This window comes from Trichomycterus rosablanca, chromosome 2 (genome assembly GCF_030014385.1).
Source record: "Trichomycterus rosablanca isolate fTriRos1 chromosome 2, fTriRos1.hap1, whole genome shotgun sequence".
Lineage (NCBI taxonomy): Eukaryota > Metazoa > Chordata > Actinopteri > Siluriformes > Trichomycteridae > Trichomycterus > Trichomycterus rosablanca.
This window is the reverse complement of record NC_085989.1, coordinates 46,147,066-46,169,046: the sequence shown is the minus strand read 5'-3', so window position 1 is coordinate 46,169,046 and position 21,981 is coordinate 46,147,066. Positions and strand designations below refer to the sequence as shown.

Genomic DNA, 21,981 nt, shown 5'->3' with positions numbered 1-21,981 from the left:
GAGCGATTGGGCCTTATGAAATTTACCATACCTGAAGAGCCTCATAAACTTGACTTGTGCCATAGTGTTCCCCTGTCAAACAGCAGCTGTTAAGCAAGTACGAAGACATTTTCAAGGACCCAGTTGTGTCCTTGCCAGGAGCGGTTCAGTTTGTGCTGGATGACACGATTGCTCCAGTACAGTGTGCACCTCGAAACGTACCAGTGGCTTTGAAAGTGAGGGTGAAAGCGCAGCTTGACAAGTACAAACAGGACGGACACATCACACTAGTCAATGAACCCACTCCCTGGATTAGCAACATGGTGGTTATCGCAAAACCAGAGAAAGTGTGAATTTGCATTGATCAAAAGTTTCTAAATCAGGCTCTGAAAAGGTCACACTACATCATGCCCACCCTGGAGGAAGTTCTTTACAAACTTCCTAAAGCACGACTATTTACATTAGTAGATGCATGGAACACTTTCCTAGAATGTAAGCTTGATGAAGCCAGCAGTTATATGACTACATTTTGGACTTCACAGGGATGGATGAGATGGCTAAAATTGCCCTTTGGAGTATCTGTAGCACCAGAAATTTATCAGCGCAAACAGCGCGAGCTACTTTGTGGAACCATTAGCTAATGACATACTAGTAGTGGGCTGCGGTGACTCGGACGCTGAGGCTGACCACGACAGCAATCTTCAGGCCTGCAGAGCTGTGAAACTTGGCGAAAAGAAACCGCAGTTCAAGTTAAAAGCAGTTCACTTCCATAGGCATATATTGACAGCTGAAGGCCTGAAAATTGACCCAGAGAAAACACAAGCTATTCTAGGAGGCCGACTCCAGGAGATGTAAAGGCAGTCCAACAATGCCTTTACATCTCCTGTCACGTATCTGGCCAAATTTCTACCAAACCTGTCTGAGGTGTGTGAGCCACTCCGGCAACTTCTGGACATAGAGGCTGTGTGGCACTAGTTACCGAAGCATGATAAGGCTATGCAGGAAATTTTAAAAAATCCTGAAATATTATGACGTAGGGAAACCGGTAATAGTGCAAAGTGATGCCAGCAAAACTGGATTGGGATGCTGTTTGATGCAAAATGGACAGCCTGTGGCATTTGCTTTACACGCACTAACAAAGACAGAACAGAATTATGCGCGAATCGAAAAGGAATGTTTAAGCATATGGGAGAGAACTGGTCACAGCAGAAACAGACCACAAGCCACTGGTAACTATTTTTTTAAGAAGTCTCTACTCCAAAGCCGAAGCGGCTCCTGAGCATGTTCTTGCAATTACAAAACTACAACCTAAAAGTGGTTTACCAGCCAGGCCCTGAGATGTTTGTAAGTGACATGTTGAGCAGAGCGACAATTCACAAGCAGAACTCCACACAGTGTTACAAAACGCAGCACATTGTGTGCACCATAGACTGTGTTGAAGCAGCTTTCGCGCACATTGACCAGGCCATACAACTCAACTCATTCCAGACTACAGCTGCGTTCGAAATCGCATACTTCCATACTCAACAGTACGCGAAATAAGGACGCGAGAGCGGTTAGTATGTCCGAATACACAGTATACACAAAGAGGTACGCGAGAAGTACCCGGATGACCTACTTATTGGGCAGCCATGTTTGAGTATGCAAGCGATGCACACTTGCGGTCCGCTAATGTATCCCATAATGCAACTGGAGCTGCGTAGGCGATCGAAGCGGAATAAGAAACAAGAAAGATAGCGGAGAACGGAGTCCTCTGTTCACAAGTGTATGTAAGATAAATAAAATAATTTTTTTTAAAGACGAATAAATAACAAAAAGACGTCCCGCGTCATCACTTGACGTTGGTAAGATGGCGGACGTAGTATGTACGGGTGTTGTGTGCATACTGCATACTTCTGTACTGAAAGTATGTACTTCTTTACCGGCCGAGTAGTGCATACTTCCTCCAATCTAGTACGTACTCTCTAAGTATGCGATTCCGGACACAAGCTGCATCCGGAATCGCATACTTCCATACTCAATAGCACGCGAAATGAGGACGCGAGAGCGGTTAGTATGTCCGAATACACAGTATACACAAAGAGGTACGCGAGAAGTACCCGGATGACCTACTTATTGGGCGGCCATGTTTGAGTATGCAAGCGATGCACACTTGCGGTCCGTTAATGTATCCCATAATGCAACTGGAGCTGCGTAGGCGTTCGAAGCGTAATAAGAAACAAGAAAGATAGCGGTCCTCTGTTTACAAGTGTAAGTGAGATAAATAAAATAAAACATTTTATAGACGAATAAATAACAAAAACACAATAAATATCCAAAAGTTTGGCAAGTGGGGATATTACGTCATTACATCCCACGTCATCACTTGACGTTGGAAAGATGGCGGATGTAGTGCTTAGCAGTGTTGTGTGCATACTGCATACTTCTGTACTGAAAGTGCGATTCCGGATGCAGCTTAACGAGTGGCCCTAATACGCCGTCGTAATACCATGAACAACCTTATACTTTTTAATATGTATAACCGTTAACTCTACAGCTGAAATAAATAATAAAGGAGCGATTGGACACCCTCAAATTCCCCCTTTAATTTTAAATTTGGGTAGAAAAACCATGCGTAAAGGATCATATTACTGTAATGCACTTTACGCTTGGTGGGGAATGTGCGCATGGTCTGTGGGAATGTGGGAATGTGGGAGTGTGGGAATATGAACGTTTCCCGTAGGAGAGCTGTGTGCACGCGGTTGGTAGGATAGCTTGTTGAGAACACCGGTCTGAAAGTGCCTTTTAATCAAGTTTAACTCATTGAAGAAGTAAGTAAAAAGAAGGCAAGTTTATTAACAACTTAAATTTTGCGTTTTGAGTGTTTTTACACTTGCTTTGTTTAAATTAAGTGTTGGCTGTGTTTATTAGCTTGATTGCTAGAGGATAGCTAATGCTAACAAGGTGGTTCAGGAATAATAATATTTAATAATATGAGTAATGTGAATGAGTTATATTTATTCATGATATATTCTTACTCGGTCATCATTCTTTCATACAGTACAGTATATTATTTATCTCTAATATTTATTTATTTATTACTTACTCCGCTGCTATTACCTGACTAAATACTTTTAACTGAGATTGTCTTTGGTCCATGTCTGTTTCTGATTACGGTATGTGGGCTTTGGTATGTTCTCCTCATGTATACATGGTTTATTTTAAGGACCTTATGTTTCCTCATATACATACTAGTAGGTAGATAGATGACTCTAACCTGCCCCAGATAAGAGAATGTAAAGCCATGTGATGTGCTGCCCTTCGATTAATGAGTAAATAAATGAATGAATGAGTAATGGATTAAAATGATGTAATTATCAATAAGCAGGTAATATGGGTCACTGTCAAATGTATTACACAGTAAACCTCTGACCTGTAAAGTCAGGGGATAAATGGGTCATTCTCACGAAATTCTGATTCAAAGGGCATCCAACATTAAAATTTTCAAAAGGCATTTACAGACAAATTTCTTTTTGATGATTTAAGATCAAGGTCTAAACCTACTGTGTCCATTAATTTCATAACATTAAAAAAATTATTTTGTGTATTTCTTTGCATTTTAAAGATGAAGTCCACAAAAATGTATCATTACCGCAATGTGACAGTACATCAAATATATGATTAAAAATACATATTTTTGGCAATTTTAAAAGCAGATTAACAACACTCATGTACAGAGCTACATAAAATGATGTTGAGTGTTTTTTTTCATATTTGTTATTTTTAAAATTTTTCTTAATTTCTCTCATTTCCGCAACATACTCAAGAATTTACAACTTGTTTTTTTAGGATATTAGACTGAAACAAATATGTTTCTTTTTTTAATAAACAGAGATGAATTAAGTTTAATAAATTATGTGAATACTATTAAGAATAAAATATGTCTCTCTGATAATTAATTAATTTGTAAATAAACAACAGTTTCGGTAATGAGAATGATGATTCGGAAATGAGGTTGAATATTTCGGAAATGAGATCTAGCAAAGTTAATCAGTTTAATACATTAACAAATAAGCAAGGGTTCAGATGACTTACATATTTAACATACAATATCTATTTTTCATGAACAATTCATATTTTCTATGAACATTTAACCTACAAACATTTGGTCATAAAAAGAAGCACTTCATGTAGCCTACAGCACCCTCAACAATAAAACATCTCAAATACAATGAACTAATGGAAACTGTCCAACAAATTTCAAACAAAGATCTCTCAGAGACTCCAACTCCACAAGCTCGTAAGACCAGTGGTGCATGCCTGCTGTGACCAATCAGACTTTTAAAATTTTTAGTCACTGATGTGTAACTTTTCTGTGTCTTGCCCATATTTCAGGCAAAACACAGAAGTGTCTTGCTGAAGAGGTAACAGGAAGTGGTTCCGGAATTATGTCCCGTATGTCATTGCGGTAGTACCAGACCCTTTCTCCAGGAAATCGGATGCTCGGGACAAAGAAGCGGTTTTCTCCTGCGCAGCTCATAGTGTCCACTTCGTATTGTCCATCAACAATCTAGTAAAAAAAAAAAAAAAATTAAGCAAAGCAGTTTTAAATGTTTTATTCCAAGTCCCGTTGGCCTGTTGGGGTTGGAAAACACATTATCATATAGCTAGATTACATTACCAGTCAATTAATAATTTCATTGCATTTTCAGTTATAGAAATAATTAGTAATCTTAAAAAATTAAATTCACCTGTGTGACTGTGCCAGGGAACAACTCGGCATCATATTCAACAAGGACCCACTGTCCAACCTCTATGGTAGATTCAGCGTTATCAGGGCTCTCCTCTCTTTCAGAGAAGGTATGGACACATGGAGAAAAGCATTGGCAATCTTTTTCACAAAAACATGACACTTCCCTTGTGCTGATGACTCCAGGTTTTGTGGATGTAAGCTGTGTGATTAAATTTGATTAGAAAAACAGAAAAATGTAACAGAATCCTTGTTTGAGACTGCTGTTTCATAGACATAGATATTATTGTGAGCTTATTTGCTTTATTAATTTGTATAATAGGCTACTGAAGTGTTTTAATGTTGCATTTTCTGTGCTCAACTTAACATGGACTGTGGACTCACTTGATGAATTTTCATTGTCCCCCGAACTGATTTCAATTGTGTAGGAACCAATTCATTGCTTGCCTTAATGTCTTCCTCTGATACCTTATAGAGGGTCACAGAAGAATTCTTTGCCAGCTGCTCAAAGAGTGTGTCTGCATCTGGAATGCTTGTTCCATAGGCGACAATTCGATCTGCCAGATTCTTTAAGGCACCGCCTACTCCGTCTGGTGCACCTTTACCATGGGAAGCCTCTGTAAAGTTCCATGTCACCCACTGAAATCCTCGCATGAAAGGCACTGTGGAAGCTAAGTAGAAAGACGTCTTGTTTCTATATTGGGATGTTGGACCATCTGAAATGTGAAAAAGTGAATATTTCTGGCATTTGGATGTTTTTCTCGTATTTTCCTCATCACTGGGCCAATGTGAGCCCATGTTGCTTTGGCATCATGCTGAAGACACTCCACCCTGCCACAAAATCGTCTATGCAGTTTACCCAGGGTGTCAGACAGGGTCCTTTTTCTGTAGATTTGTCCCTTTTGCCTTATCTCTCCAGCTTTCCCATTGACAACAGTGGAGACATCATCTTGGTGCAGGAAATGGCTTAAAAGTTTTCTCATTTCCTTCCTCTTGCTGCTGTTGGGAATTGTTAGGAAACCCTCTCTGGTTTTCCAGACCTTTTGCACATTATTTACAGTTGGCCTGTTTGCGGTCTTCTTCCTTGCTTCAAGTCTTTTAATTCTTTTTTTTGAGATTCTGTAATTCTTTAGACTTCTCCTGAAGTTTTTCTTCAGCATATCTTAATTTTGATCTTAATAAGTTTTGCTCTTCTTTCTTTTTTTCTTGTTTCTGGTGGTGGTGTGTGTATTTTGTTAACATTGACTTTGTTTATCAAAATTCTTCATGCCACCTCATGAGCTTGACTTCGTGAGAATAACCCAAATATCTTGGTGTTCTTTTAACCAAAAATGTTGACAAAAGGGAAGAGTTTAATTTAATTCCCAGGTTAGCTAAAATGGAAAGTTTGCTGAATTATCTAGAGACTTGTCTTTATACTCATTTATATGAGTTATACATATATATGTGCATATGTATATACTTGTTTGTTGTGTTTCTGTATGTCTGCTACAAAATAATTATTATTAAAAGTCATCTAGGTGTCCCATAAAGCTTTTATTATAACTAATTCAACTTAATAATGTCTGTGCACTGTGCATGCTACTCTAGCTTTGTAAAATTACATTGTAAATTCTAACGTTTGTGTGAGTTACAGTTATTGTGCCAGTAAAAAGTGACAAATAAACTGTGTACAGTGGGCGAGCGAGATTAATATTATTAAAACTCATTGTAATTAAACATAATATTAATGGTAATTAAAATATACATTTAATGGTGTAATTTGCTAATTTTGTGTAATTTCTTTTTAGATGTTCACCATGGCTAAACACATAAATCTGACTTGTGAAGAAATCCACCAGAATAATGGATACATCTACAATGTTTCATCTGATATAGAATCCAAATACCTCCTGGACACAGATTGTCATAGCCGCTGGTATGACCAGGTGAGAACTGTGTTCAAACAGCATTAATGCACTGTGACTCTTTGTGTTGTTATAATGATTTCCATTTAAAAAATACCAAATACATACATGTGGATTTAAGAGATAGTGGATGTTATAAAATATCACATTTTTTTATGAATGAAAATATATAATCAATATTCAATTCTATGCTGAATTGTATTTTTAGTTTGCTTATTCATGATTTCATAATTTCTGTTTAGAATGATACATTTATTGCTGACTGGACCTCCCCTGACAAAAAGGCCTCATCAGTCATTGATGTTCAGCCAGAATACCTAATAACTACAGAGTGTCTGAACAATCTTGGCCATAAACTCACATGTGATCATCTTGCAAAAAAGGTCTTTATTACTATAATTTATATTTCAAAATGCTTTTTATTTCTATGATTTCTTTCAAGAGTGAATAATTTATAGTTATTTCTGTCTTTTGCAGTTTGAACACATATATAACGGTATGTGGCAGCTTTATTTTTTCAACAATATTTTTGGAGCAGTAAGAATTTAAATGATTGTTTTGCATTAACACCCTTTTAGGTCCTGCTACAGAACCACAGTTAAGCTCTGTACAACAGAGCATGTACATTTACATTTCTGACAGTTAATGGGTGCTTTAATCCAAAGCAAATTCCATTTGTGACCTTGTACAATCCAAGCAAATGAGCACTGAGGGTCCTGCTCAGGGGGCCCAACAGTTGTGACCCCCATAACACTCAATTGCTTGGAGTGTACTTGAATTTACACATTATTGGATTTGTTTGGCTTCACCTTAGATTTTTTTTTTTTATACATAAATAACATTTCACTTCTTTGTTTTAGTATTTTTTAAATAGTGCATTTAATGCAGTGATGTGATTGTGAGTAAATCTGTGCCTGGCTGAGCAGCTCTCTTTTTCTCTTTCAACTCAACTCTAAATAAGCTTTATTGGCATGACAAATAAGGACATTCGTATTGCCAAAGCTCAGTTACAGAGAAATAATAAAAATAACAATAAGAACAAATATATACAAAACACATTTCTTTCATATATCTTTCTTTCTCTGTTAGTTTTTACAATGAGTACATCAAACCGCCCTGAAACCAGCAGTGAGTATTAATTTATAATATTTTGAAAGATTAAATAAAATAATCTTTTTAAAAAACACACTCTATTAGTATATTTGTTTATTTGATACAGTGATGTGATTGTATCTAAATCTGTTCCTGGCTGAGCAGCTCTCTCTCTTTATCTCTCTCCCTCCCTTTCGCTCTCAATCGCTCTCTCTCTCCCTCCCTTTCGCTCTCTCCCTCCATCTCTCTCTCTCTCTCTCTCTCTCTCTCTCTCCATCTCTCTCTCTCTCTCTCAATTCAATTCAATTTGCTTTATTGACATGACAAATTTACATATTTGTATTGTCAAAGCTTACATTAGTATATATAAATATTTGAAAAAAGAACAAGTATATACATAGAAAAAAATGGTAAGAAAATATTCATCATGTAATAAAACAATTGTTCACACAAAAATAGAGAAAATATTACTGTGTGTGGTGTGTGGTGTGTGTGCGGGGGGGTGTGTGTGCGGGGGGTGGGTGGGGATTTTATTTGGTGTTTCACTCACTGTCCCGGAGTGTGTGACACTCCTGTACATATCTGGCTGCAGTGGAGGCTGATGGTCCCTCTCCTAATATAATGGCCAGTTTCTCGCTGTCTGTCAGTGTTCTGAAGCCGCTCAACTCTCTTCCAAACTGATCAAAATATTTGTGTCTAATTGTTGTATATTTTGGGCAGTTTAGAAGGAAGTGCACCTCTGTCTCAACCTCACCTGTCCTGCAGTGACCACACAGTCTCTCCTCTCTGGGGATCCAGGACTTTTTTAACCTGCCTCTCTCGATGGCCAGGCTGTGGTCACTCAGTCTGTATTTGATGAGGATCTGTCTCTGCTTCGTATCTCGGACAGTGAGGAGATACGTGGCCAGGTTGTATTCATGTTTTAGGGTCAGATAGCAGTTTAGTCTGTTTTGGGATTGAGTTTGGGTTGTCCAATGTTCCAGATAAGTGTTTTTGAGGTGTTTGATAATTTGGGTGATTCTGATTGGTGTTTGGGAAGCAGTGCTGGTCAGAGAGTTGGGGTTGTTAGGGGTCAGTGTGTTGGTCAGTCTCTGGACCAGCTGACACAGGGGACTCTTTTCAGGGTAGAGCTCTTGGGATTGGAGTGCCTGAAACTGCAGGCTTGTTGTGGGACTGGATTTTAGGTGCATCCAGAATTTAAGTGCTCTTTTTTTTATATTAATGACTAATGGGTATCGGCCTAATTCAGCCCTGCATGCGTTGGTTGGGGTTTTTCTTTGTACATGTAAAATCATTCTGCAGAATTCTGCATGCAGGACTTCAGTGGGATGCTTGTCCCATCTAGTGTAGTCATGATGACTGAGTGGACCCCATACTTCACTACCGTATAGCGCAATGGGCAGGATTATACTGTCAAAGATCTTTAACCAGATTCCAATTGGAATGTCAATCTTAATGAATTAGTTTTTGATTGAATAGAGGGCTCTGCAGGCCTTTTGTTTCAGTGCATCCACTGCCAGACCGAAGCCTCCTGAGGCGCTGATTTTGAGCCCCAGGTAATCATAAGAAAGGGTGTGGTCTAGGGCGGTGTTTCCTAGATTGAAAGTGTATCTGCTCTCCTGAGATCTGGCTTTCTTTTGGAAGATCATGATTTTAGATTTATCAGGATTTACTGTCAGGGCCCAGGTCTGACAGAACTTCTCCAGCAGATCCAGATGCTGCTGAAGCCCCTTTTCTGTGGGCGACAGCAGCACCAGGTCATCCGCGTAGAGGAAAAATTTTACTTCCGTTTTATTTAGTGTCAGGCCGGGATTTGCAGATTGCTCCAATAACACCGCTAAATCATTGATATAGATATTAAATAGAGTAGGAGACAAGCTGCAACCCTGCTTGACACCACGCCCCTGCATTTTACTTTCAGTTTTAGTTTCAGTTTCCCAATAATTCAGATATTTAGTTCAGAGTTTTTGTGTAATTTGGTTTATTCTAACTGGGTTTACAGATTTCTCCTGTTCCTGAGTCTTTATTGTGTTAGTGTGTGTTACACACACACACACACACACACACAGTGTTTCTTCAATAATTCAACATTTCTGCTCCAACTCGGAAAACCGCCGAATTTTTAACCCCCCCCCCACGCCCCTGACCATTTTATTGCCAATTTTTACTCCACATTTATTATTGACATACATTGATTTAATGATGTCATAGACTTTACCCCCTACACCATTTTGGATAATTTTATAATATAATCCTTCTTGCCAGATTGAATCAAATGCTTTTCTAAATTCTATAAAACATGCAAAAACTTTAGCATTATTTTGTTTGTGTAGATGTTGGTGGATTAGGGTGTGTAGGGTGTAAATATGGTCAGTAGTGCGATGATTTGGTAAAAAGCCGATCTGTCCATTACTCAGGACACTGTGCTCGGTAAGGAAGGCCTGTATCCGGGCGTTAATTATACAGCAGAACACCTTCCCCAGGTTACTGCTCACACAGATGCCTCGGTAGTTGTTGGGGTCGAATTTGTCTCCACTCTTGTAGAAATAAGCCCCCTGTTCCAGATCTCAGAAAAGCAGCCGGATTGAAGAACGATATTGAATAACCTGAGCAGAGCCTGCTGTAGCTGAGGACCGCTGCACTTCAGCATCTCCGTCCTGATGCTGTCAGGTCCGCAGGCTTTTCTGGATTTGAGTTTTTTAATTTGGGTATTCAATTCTTCCTGTGAAATTTGGTAATCAATTGGGTTCTGATAGTTTTTTATGGTAGATTCTAATATATTTAGATTTTCTATGATTTTTTGCTGTTCTGACTTAAAATCATCTGGTGGTAATTGCTCATATAATTGTTTTTCTCTCTCTCCATCTCTCTCTCTCCCTCTCTCCCTTTCGCTCTCTCTCTCCATCTCTCTCTCGCCCTCCATTTTGCTCTCTCTTTCTCTCTCCCTCCCTTTCGCTCTCTCTCTCCATCGCTCTCTCTCTCCATTTTGCTCTCTCTCTCTCTCTCCCTCCCTTTCGCTCTCTCTCTCTGTCTCCATCTCTCCATCTCTCTCTCCCTCCCTCCCTTTCGCTCTCTCTCTCCATCTCTCTCTCCCTCCATTTTGCTCTCTCTCTCTCTCTCCCTCCCTTTCGCTCTCTCTCTCTCCATCTTTCTCTCTCTCTCTCAATGTTTTTAAAATCTTTCTAAAATGTTATTGTTATCTACAGTTATTGTTTCACTTTTTGAACATTTTTTGCGAGTAAGTCTACCTGGCTGAGCAGCTCTCTTTTTCTTTTTCTTGCACTGTCTGTGTTAGTTTTCACAAATAGTCCATCAAGCCCTCCTGAAACCAGCAGTGAGTGTTTATTTATAATATTTCAAGAAATAATATAAGGTGAATTATATTTTATGTTTAACACTGTTATTTATTATAGATAACTCTCTCTGGTTCCTTCTTCTCCTGCTGCTGCTCCTCATTCTGATTGCTGCTGGTGTGTATTGCTGGTTGAAAAAACGCAGGTGAGAGAAAAACGGATGTAAACCGATTGTGTTAACATTTTTTTTTTCTTAGACTTGGATTGACTGTGTTGATGTTTATAGAGTAAATGTGTTTATTATGTATAACAAATCTTGAAAGTGTTTCTAGATGGAAACACACAGAATCACAAATCAGAATTAGCGAAGCCACAGGGCTGTTATAAAGTGCTACAGTGGGGCAGCAGTCTGTTACGCTCGAACCCAGGTCTCAGCTGTGACACCACCCTGGTCAGGCGCTCTACAGACACAATAGTGTAGCATGTTAGGACTCTATGTAGTCGCCACTAAGTGCACATGGTGTAAAAACTGTGCCTAGTCTAGTATGAGGACTAGAATGACTCACTGTGGTGACCCTCAATACTGGAGCAGCCAAAAAAAAACTTTTCTGGTTTAAAGTCTAGAAAATAAAAGTAGATGTAAATGCTTTGGTCTTAAATCATACCAGAGTATTTAAATAGCTCTTCAATGGGGTCAAATTTCTGAGTTTCTGAGACTCTTTATGTAATGTCATTTTAAATGACCTTTTTTCTATCCTGCAACAGGAATCAAACTATTTGTTGCGTTCCTGGACGTCCTGCTGGGAGAGATGAAAACAGAAATGGTGTTGGCACCATACAGATGGACCCCCAGCGCAACGGAGGAACCCCACTGCTGTCTGACCACCAGCCCAATGGAGGAACCCCACTGCTGTCCAACTACCAGCCCAATGGAGGAACCCCTCTGTTGTCCAACCACCAGCCCAATGGAGGAACCCCACTGCTGTCCAACTTCCAGCCCAATGGAGGAACCCCACTGCTGTCCAACTTCCAGCCCAATGGAGGAACCCCTCTGTTGTTGAACCACCAGCCCAATGGAGGAACCCCACTGCTGTCCAACTACCAGCCCAATGGAGGAACCCCACTGCTGTCCAACTACCAGCCCAATGGAGGAACCCCACTGCTGTCCAACTTCCAGCCCAATGGAGGAACCCCACTGCTGTCCAACTACCAGCCCAATGGAGGAACCCCTCTGTTGTCCAACCACCAGCCCAATGGAGGAACCCCTCTGTTGTCCAACCACCAGCCCAATGGAGGAACCCCTCTGTTGTCTGACCACCAGCCCAATGGAGGAACCCCTCTGTTGTCTGACCACCAGCTCAATGTTGGAACCCCTCTGTTGTCTGACCACCAGCTCAATGGAGGAACCCCTCTGTTGTCTGACCACCAGCTCAATGGAGGAACCCCACTGCTGAACAACAACACTACTGCAAAGTAAGAGCTGCACATTTCCTGTTGCCTGTGTGGTACCCTATACTACAGTGTGTTTTTTAAATTCTTGATACCTTTTTTAGTACCTGGCCTGATTTCGGTGCCTGTAGTCCAGATCTGTCTTCTATTAAAAATGTATAGTGCATCATAAGAATCAGACATCAACTACAGACTGTTTAGCAGCTGAAGTCTCGTATCAAACAAGAATTAAGAGAATTGTTGCAGTTTTGCAAGTAGAATTAGTGTCCTCAGATTGATTATTTTTCTGTATTGTGTGAGTGAGTTATTGTTTGTTTCTTTGTTAGTCGAGATCCTGAAGAAATAAACGGAAACGTTAACGGGGAGATCAAACCGTCGGACAACGAGCACAAAGAAGAAACTCAAGTACTGAACAACCAAACAGCTGAGGGGTAAGAGCTACACCTTACACACAGTGTGCAGAAGTACAGGCACCCCTTGCCAAAATGAACATTTTTGCTATCAGTTTAGGTAACAACATCTGCAGCAAACAGTTTACTGCACTTGTACACGTACACATGTATGGATTTAGAATCGTCATTAGAAATCTTCAGATAATACAATGATAAAAGGAAGAACAGAATTATAACTTACTTTCTTTTTAAATACAGTGGTACCTTGAAACAACATTAATTGGCTCTGGGAGTGATGCTGAGTTTAAAAGGCGTTGAGTTTTAAGGTATTTATTTCCATAAGGATGTATGGAAAACCTGTTAATGTGTTTCATGGTTCTGTGAAACTGCTTATATTTTAGGCTAATTAAAAATAATAGCGTTGGTTTTGACACTTTTAAACTGAAAATAACACAAATATAATATAAAGAACACTGAAATACAGTTAAAAAAGTTAAAAATCAATAAAAAATACAATAAAACCTGTCTTTACCATAACTTCGTTGTTTTCTTATGCTTCTTAATTAGTGGAGAGAACTTATAAGCAGTAATAATTAAGAGCGTTTTAGTGTTTTCATTTTTTTAGTACATTAAACCACATTAAGCTTTATTTAACAATGAGCGTTTTAGACTCTTTGAAAAACTGATTCTCACAATTTCTCAGAACCTCGAGCTGTATCACAAGTTTAAAAGTGAAACAGTGAGGAAAATCCAGATAAACACAGATACATGTGGAGCTTTCAGACTGGATTTGACTGTTATTTCACACAAATGCAGATTCGTCTCATATTCACACTTTGATGACGTTTTACCCCACTGCTCAAGCTGAGCGCTGAAGAAAGTGGCTGTTGCACACACATTGAGGTTAAGGGAAACGTTGAGTTCAAGGGTACAAAGTTCTTGACGAAGGGCGTTGAGTTTCAAAGATTTTGAGTTTAGGGGACGTTGAGTTACAAGGTACCTCCAACCAGTATTTAAAGTCATGACTTGATTCATCGCTATTTGTTTTGCTCATGTTTATATTTTTCTTCTTTGTTTTCTCTAACAGGGAGGAATGTGTGATCTCCATCAGCCAATGAGGACCACTGGTTCACTCCAGACTCTCTTTCTATATGCTTTATGCTGCACTTTCATCTTAATTACATCAGTTTTTTGCCATCGCCATCTGGTGGTGCTGTTACATTAGACTTTATAGAATTTTATATATGAAATAAAATTTTCTGTGGGTTCAGATTAAACGATGGGGTGCCTCAGGGTTCAGTTCTAGGTCCACTTTTATATATCGCCTACTTGCTCCACATTGTCCACATTATTTGGCAATATGATCTAAAGTACCATTTCCATACAGATGGTTTTCAAATCCTTTTCAGCACCCAAAGGAAAAAGAATGCCTTTGTCATATATACATATACATATATATACTACGAAAAAAAAATTTCTGCATATCCCAGCTCGTTTGGAAGCTATTGTACAGCGCCCCTGGAGCCGAGAAGATTAAGGGCTTTGCTCAAGGACCCAACTGTGGCTACATAGCAGAGGCTGGATTTGAACCGACAATATTTTGATTGATAGCCGAAGCTCTGCCCACTAGGCTACCACTGTCCCAAAACCAATGAACCTTACCTTCCTGTAACACTCGTAAACTACCTAAAAGAAATAAAACAGTGTATCTAATTTGGTCAGATTAAACTATGACTGTACAGAAGTCATGCTGGTTGGACCTAGAGTTGCTCTTGCCAAAGTAAATCCTTAACACTTTAATTCTGTTACCACAGAACCTGCATTTTTCCACTTTTGCAATATTGCACAGCTTTTTTTTCTTTTCTGTTTTCATGATGCAGAAATACAGATTCATGGTTTCATCACATCATGTTCTGATTGTTCCTTCTAAATTCCTGCACTGTTAGACTGTTGGTACAAACTCTGCCCATATTCAGCTCAAAATTCTCACTCTTGTGTACAAGGCACTTATGTCTGATATATCAGAAATATTTCTCCCTTATACACAGACACACTCATTTAGGATGGGAAGGAGGCCAAACTCAGTACAGTAATCCCTCCTCGATCGTGGGGGGTTGCGTTCCAGAACCCTCCGCGAAAGGTGAAAATCCGTGAAGTAAAAACATGTGTTTATATGGTTATTTTTATAACCCGATTCCATCGGCTTTAGCATTTAGCATCTTGTCATCTTGCTAACGTCAATATAACGTCTATCTTCATGTAACGATAACGGTTACATTTCCTGACAAGCTCGAACTTGCTTATACAAGTTAAAAATCAGTAATATTTTATTTACGTTTGAAAAGAACTCCATTCGTTTGTCTGTACCTTCAGCCATGTTTATCTTTCTGCGAGAGAGGAGCACCTGACCCGCAATGAACTCTGGGATTGTCTTGATCACTAAGGCAGCGTCGGATGCCTTATGGCAGGCCGTTTTAACATAAAATGGCTTTCGTTTGATTATCTGTAATTAAATTCTGGATATCTAAATATGAGTTTTGACTAGTAACAATTACATTTTGACTATCCGGAATGGCGATTCAAGATATCTGCATTTACAATCTGACCAGTAAGAAGAACAATTCAAGATATCTTCAGTTACATTTTGACGGGTCAGAACGGCTTTCAAGATATCTCTAATGACGTCACTGGATTCGTCATTTGAATGGTCACACATCCGTAATTACAATTCAAGATATCTCTAACGTGACATTTTCAGATATCTATAGAAATTACGTGCATAAGGCCCCTTTGTGATGCCACTGAGCCGTCCAAACTTTTGCCTGCGGAATTTTGGGATTCGGACTGCGGTAGTTTAAGGCTACATACTCCAAAAACTATTTTATAATCATTTTAATATAACACGTATTTATTTAAGGAAAGGTTAAACTGAAACCGCTGATCGAGCTCCCACTTCAGCTAACACGTTACGGACCGTCATAAAACTAACAGAGAAACGTAGAAAACATTTCCTCTGCACTTATTACAGACAAATAAATCAATTAAAGTCTTGTCATGTATTGATGAATTAATGTCAAACTATTTTTATACAAACACATCAATGTTTCTCATCTACTACAAACCCTATATATTTTTTTAAAGTTAATATTTATTTTATATTCATTTTAAATGAAGATCAGTAAATCTGTGATAATTTTATATTGGAGATTAATAAATCTATAAATGTCTCAAGAAATTTTTAGCATTCCTATATGCAAACAATCAATGTTCCTCACCTACTACAAACCTTGTTTTTTATTGTAATTTATTTTATATTAAATGTATATTAAAGATAAATAAATCTATTAAACTCTGATATGGTTTAAATTAATACAGTCAAACTATTTTTTATAAACACATATTAATGTCCCTCACATCCTTTCTTTTTTTATATATGTAATGTATATTAATATTATTGTGCAAATAAATAAATGTATTAAAGTTGATAAAGTTTGATAAATTAATGTTAAACAATTTTTATGCAATCATATTAATGTCCCTTACCTCCTACAAACCTTATATTTTTAAATAACTTTTGTTTTGTATTTATTTTATATTAATTTTAAATGAAGATTAATACATTTGTTATCATTTAATAATGGAGATAAATAAATCTATTAAAGTCTGATATGTATTCACTTTTGTCAAACCACATATTCATTTCTCTCACCTACTACAAACTTTATTTTTTTTTACATGCATTTTATATAATTATTTATAGTGAAGATTAATAATGTAATAGTTGTACAGTGCTCATAAATAAATCTTTTAAAAACCTTGTGTGAATTCTTTTATTGATGTAAAACCATTTTTAATTCCTGTCGAGCACGAGCTGCAGCACTAAAAATCTAAAAATGTGAGTTCGACTGGCCTGACATCGCATGTGTGATAAGTTAAAATGATAACCTATGTGATAAGTTAAAATGATAATGCACTGTCATGCTGTTAAAAAGTAGTAAAATCTGCACTATTTAAAAAAAGAGGTTAAAATGTTAAAAACATTCAATTTAGCCATTGTTTTGTTGATTCTTAATTGTTAAAAATGAAGTTATATTATCTATGTAGCGTTATCTATGACACAGGTCTTGATCCACTAGTCGGAGATTGATTGCTTTTGCCTCCACTAGTGATGCTGGGGAAATCGCGGTGTTTTTCTCATTCCAGTAAAAGTTCTCACTGAGAAAACATCGCTTTATCACTCTCGTGATTATTTCTCCCCATTTTCAGGTATAATGTGTGCACTTTATTTTGTTCAGTGATTGTAATAGAAAAAGTGTATGTTAAAAGTTTGGAAGTTGTAGCGAAGTTTTGCTGAGTATGCTCAAGTGTGTGTGCGTGTGTGTGTGTGTGTGTGAAGCTCCAGCTCGTTAGCTGCATTAAACTCGTGGCTAATTCTAATGCAGTCACCATCTTGTGAATCCACATGTGCATGTTAACGAATGTATTTGCCAATTGTTTGAACATTGAACAGTAGTAACTCATGTCAGTTTAATGAGAGTTAACTCAGTTGTAGTTTTACATTTCTTATCCGTGTTGGAAGTGAGAAATACCTCAGAAAAATATTGTTAATGAGTTATATATGATTATATATGATATGATTTTGGAACATTAAGATATAGACATGTAGCCTTTAAAAAGGGTATTGTATTTTTCTGTTCCTTTATTATATCAAAGAAGGTAACAAATATGCTTTTACATCTGACATTGAGTATTGTAGCTAAGATGTTTGAGTACTGTAGCTAAGATGTGAGTAAATGATTTATGTATTTGTTAATTGATTCCAGTAAAAGTTCTCACTGAGAAAACATCGCTTTATCACTCTCGTGATTATTTCTCCCCATTTTCAGGGGTACAACATTTTGGAGGCACCGCTGGGATTGCTCTTCAGATGCCTGGTGTCCACATCCTGGGGGCCGGAGTCTGAGGTAGCTAATCTCCTTTCACAAAACAACCCAGGTGGGCTACAGGGAGAAGCGTGTTGCTGTTGGAGGAGCGCTGGAAGCTGGGTGGTTGAGAAAGTCACTTGAGGCCAACTAGAGATCATCAGAGACCCTGATCGCCCAGTTCAGAGCTAGTTCCTGCACAGTAAGTGTTGCCCCTGTCCCGCCAACATGACGTCAGCTTGGGAAGAACTACAGGAGGAGGTAGTGGGAGAATTACACACCCTAACTAAGGACAATTTGCTTAGAATCTGCGATTTTCTTAACATATCAGGCGAGCAAAGAGCCAGTGTTGAAGGAAAGTCCCGTATCTCACTAGTGACTCATGTAATGAAATACCTTGAGAGAGAAGAAATGGCAGAGTTAGAAGATGGTGGAATGTCAGAATTGCTGCTACTCAAAGACAAAATTGCAGATTTAGCTACCAGTACAAATAATGGGGCAGTACAAACAGAAGAAAAAAAGGAAACTGAACAGGCCACTTCTGCTACTGTGACTGTCAATGAGTCTAAGCACCAAACCCAATCTGCTGTAAGTCCACAAGTTAGCACACAGCCCTCTGTCAGTACTCAGCCACAACAGCCGGGTCCATACTGGCGCAAGGATTTCAAAATTTCGGGTCAAATAGGTGAACCAGGCCAGAAAGACAAATTGACATTTTCAAGTTTAGCTCACCAAATTGAAAATGGGCTAAATAGAGGGTACCATGAAATAGAAATAGTAGATGCTGTTATTAGAGCTATTTCTCCAGGTTCACAGCTACGCAGCTATCTGGAAGGAAAGTCCCATCTGACGCTTCCGACACTTCGACGCATCCTGCGCTCCCACTTCCAAGAGAAAAACGCTACAGAGCTCTACAAACAGCTAGCATCGGAAGCACAACAAAGCAAAGAAACGCCTCAGAGTTTTCTCATGCGAGTTTTTGATTTGAGACAAAAAGTGCTGTTTGCCTCTCAAGAGTCCGAATCAGGGCTCAAGTATGACCCAGCCCTAGTTCAGCGCATGTGTCTTCATACATTACTGACTGGTCTCCAGAACGACAGTGTCAGAATAGACATGCAGCCACTTCTATTAGATGCTGAGACCTCAGATGAGCTTCTCTTAGAAAGGTTAAATGTCGCCTGCGCTACTGAGGCTGAGAGAAAAACCAAAAGAAAGTCTAACATCCCACAGTCAACCACAAATGTGAATGTAGTGCAGTCAGAAGGTACTCCCTCTGCAAAGTGCCCGGTGAAAGAAACCAAAACCGGGGTTCCTTCTGAACTTTTAACAGAACTACAAGAGCTTAAAACGGGTGTAGCTTCTCTGAAGGGTCTCAGTGCCGAGATAGCTCAAATTAAAGAGACTTTACAGCAAACTAGGTTATTGCCATGGCCTGAAGCCTCATCTGCAGTTGGGCTAAATAGTAACGCTCAACCATTTGTCCCACCACAGCAGTTCTATAGCAATTATGGTCAGCTTCACGCACCTGGCCCAGTCTGGCCTCATTATGGACCTAACCAGTATCCCAGTCACCCTGCCCGAGTCCCACGGAGGTGTTTTCACTGCCAGCAAACAGGGGCTGAAGAACGCTGCATGCACTGCTACAGATGTGGAAGTGAAGAGCATTTTCAAGCTGGGTGCAAGATCAGAGGAACCAGACTGATTAGAGAGGCTCCTTTAAACAAGGAACGGTTACCACCACGGGACGAGTGTTAACCGTAGCTACCAAAGAGTCCCACAAATGCGCGACTTGTGACAGTGGGGATCCACTTGACAGACTGAAGCAATGCGCTCACTCGTTAAGTACCAATGAGAAGCTTGACTATAAAGTTGACCACCCTTACAGAGTCACCTCATTAGTTGGCAGGCAGTGTTTGATTGAATGCTACTTGAATGGCCACCGATTGCAGGCTCTATGGGACACAGGTTCTCAGGTGTCGATAATTGATGAACGATGGAAAGAGGAATATTTAGCAACTACCAGATTGAGGGATGTTTCTGAGATTCTAGACTCACCTGGTGATTTGACATTGACTGCTGCAAACGGTACTGAAATGCCATACTTGGGATGGCTTGAAACAACTTTCCAGCTAGCCTCTGAAACCAGTCCAACAGAAGAGCTGCTCATCCCAGTACTTGTAATGAAAGGTTGGCACTTGTCACATCCCATCATAGGCTTCAACGTTATCGAGCACATCTTGACAAAGACCAAAAGAGATAAACGCTATCATGCAGTAAGGAAAGCTTTTCCAAGTCTTAAAAGAAATACAGTGAAAGCCCTAATACAGGCTGTTAGCGCAGAGCAAGAAGCTGAGTATGCAGTAAAAACCAAAAAAGAGAAGGTTACAGTGTCAAAACACAGTAGCATTCAAATCAGCTGTCGTATCGCCACACAGCCTTTCAAAGAGGACATGACCATACTGTTTCAGCCGGACCTGAACTCACAGTGGCCGGATGGTCTTGAATTTTATGACACCTTAGTCAAAATCAAGAAAGGGGCACTACCGACCATCACACTTGATGTCTCCAACTCCACTGACCACGACATCTGTTTGCCAGGACGCACTTTAATTGGCACAGTGCAGGCTGTTATGACAGTCTTGCCTGCTCAGGTTTTTAAGGAAGCTGCAACACCAGTCACAGTGAGTCACACCAGCATGAAACCTGCAAATAACTCCAGTGAACAATGGGATCCACCTGTGGATCTAAGCCATCTTAGTGAGGGTCAGAGACTGGTGGTGAAACAGATGCTGAGAGAAGAATGTCAGTCCTTCTCAAGGTCAGATGACGATATTGGCTGTATTGAAAAATTGCACATGTCCATTTCCCTCAAAGACACTGATCCAGTAAAACGCACATACATATCAGTGCCTAGCCCTCTCTACCAGGAAATGAAAGACTACCTCCATGATCTAATAGTACAGGGCTGGGTCAGGAAGTCAAACTCATCGTATTCCTCACCTGTTGTGTGCGTTCGAAAAAAAGATGGCACACTTCGGTTGTGCATAGATTACAGAGACCTGAACCGAAAGACCCACCCCGACCGTCAACCCATTCCTCGCGTTCAGGACATTTTGGACAGTCTAGGTGGTCAGTCCTGGTTTTCTCTCTTAGACCAAGGGAAGGCTTACCACCAAGGCTTCATGTCTGAAGAAAGCAGAGCACGGACAGCCTTTGTAACCCCATGGGGCCTATATGAGTGGGTTCGCATTCCATTTGGTCTCATGAACGCACCTGCAGCTTTCCAACGCTGTATGGAGGAGTGTCTAGAAGGGCTCCGGGACAACATCTGTATTCCCTATTTAGATGACACACTGGTTTTCAGTAAAACGTTTGACAGTCATGTAAATGATGTGCGAAGAGTGCTACAACGGCTCCGGGAGTACGGCATAAAACTTAAACCAAGCAAATGTAACTTGTTCAAATCTGAGGTCCGTTATTTAGGCAGAATAGTCTCCGCGGAGGGTAGTAGAGTTGATCCAGCCGACTTAGAAGCTGTCAGGGCCCTGAAAGACATTAGTCCTCAGACGGTGGGCCAACTCAGAAAAATGCTTGGTCTTCTCACCTACTACCGGCAATACATCAAGGACTTTTCACAAAAAGCCAGCTGTCTATATGAGCTTCTGAAAGCAGACTCGGATGATGCTTCTCACAACGACAGGAAAACAAAAACAAGACCAAAGAAAGCGAGTCATGTTGTGCCCTCAAAAAAGCCAATTGTGTGGACCGACCAGCATCAGCAGGTACTTGAACAGCTGATTGACTGCCTGCTCCATCCACCAGTGTTAGGCTTCCCTGATTTCAGTCAGCCATTCATTGTACATACTGACGCGTCACACCAAGGGTTGGGTGCGGTATTATATCAAAAACAAGAAGGCAAACTGAGAGTTATCGCCTATGGTTCACGCACTTTGACAGCAGCAGAAAAAAACTATCATCTCCATGCAGGCAAACTGGAATTCCTGGCTTTAAAATGGGCCATCACTGATAAGTTCCGCGACTACCTGTACTATGCCCCAAGTTTCATTGTGTATAGTGATAACAATCCGCTCACGTACATTCTGTCAACTGCAAAGCTGAATGCGACCACTTCCAGGTGGGTTGCAGAGTTAGCGGATTTCCACTTCACCATAAGGTATAGACCAGGGAGGGAGAACAGTGACGCCGATGCCTTGTCGA

At 39.7% G+C, this 21,981-nt stretch overlaps 1 protein-coding gene across 2 annotated transcripts; it reads left to right on the top strand.

The window, feature by feature from the left end:
* The first annotated feature begins 2,701 nt into the window (after positions 1 to 2,701).
* Positions 2,702 to 16,660, top strand: LOC134334247 (uncharacterized). Of its 2 annotated transcripts, XM_063016494.1 has the most exons (11): positions 2,702 to 2,789; positions 6,499 to 6,636; positions 6,858 to 6,998; positions 7,093 to 7,111; positions 7,705 to 7,743; positions 11,003 to 11,041; positions 11,121 to 11,205; positions 11,766 to 12,473; positions 12,776 to 12,880; positions 13,100 to 13,167; positions 13,929 to 16,660. In XM_063016494.1, the coding sequence occupies exons 2-10, from the start codon at positions 6,499 to 6,501 to the stop codon at positions 13,119 to 13,121; spliced, it is 1,296 nt and encodes a 431-aa protein (XP_062872564.1). In that variant the 5' UTR covers positions 2,702 to 2,789; the 3' UTR covers positions 13,122 to 13,167; positions 13,929 to 16,660. The 2 variants fall into 2 exon arrangements, with proteins under 2 accessions (XP_062872564.1, XP_062872558.1); XM_063016488.1 differs by lacking the exon at positions 13,100 to 13,167.
* Positions 16,661 to 21,981: the final 5,321 nt, after the last annotated feature.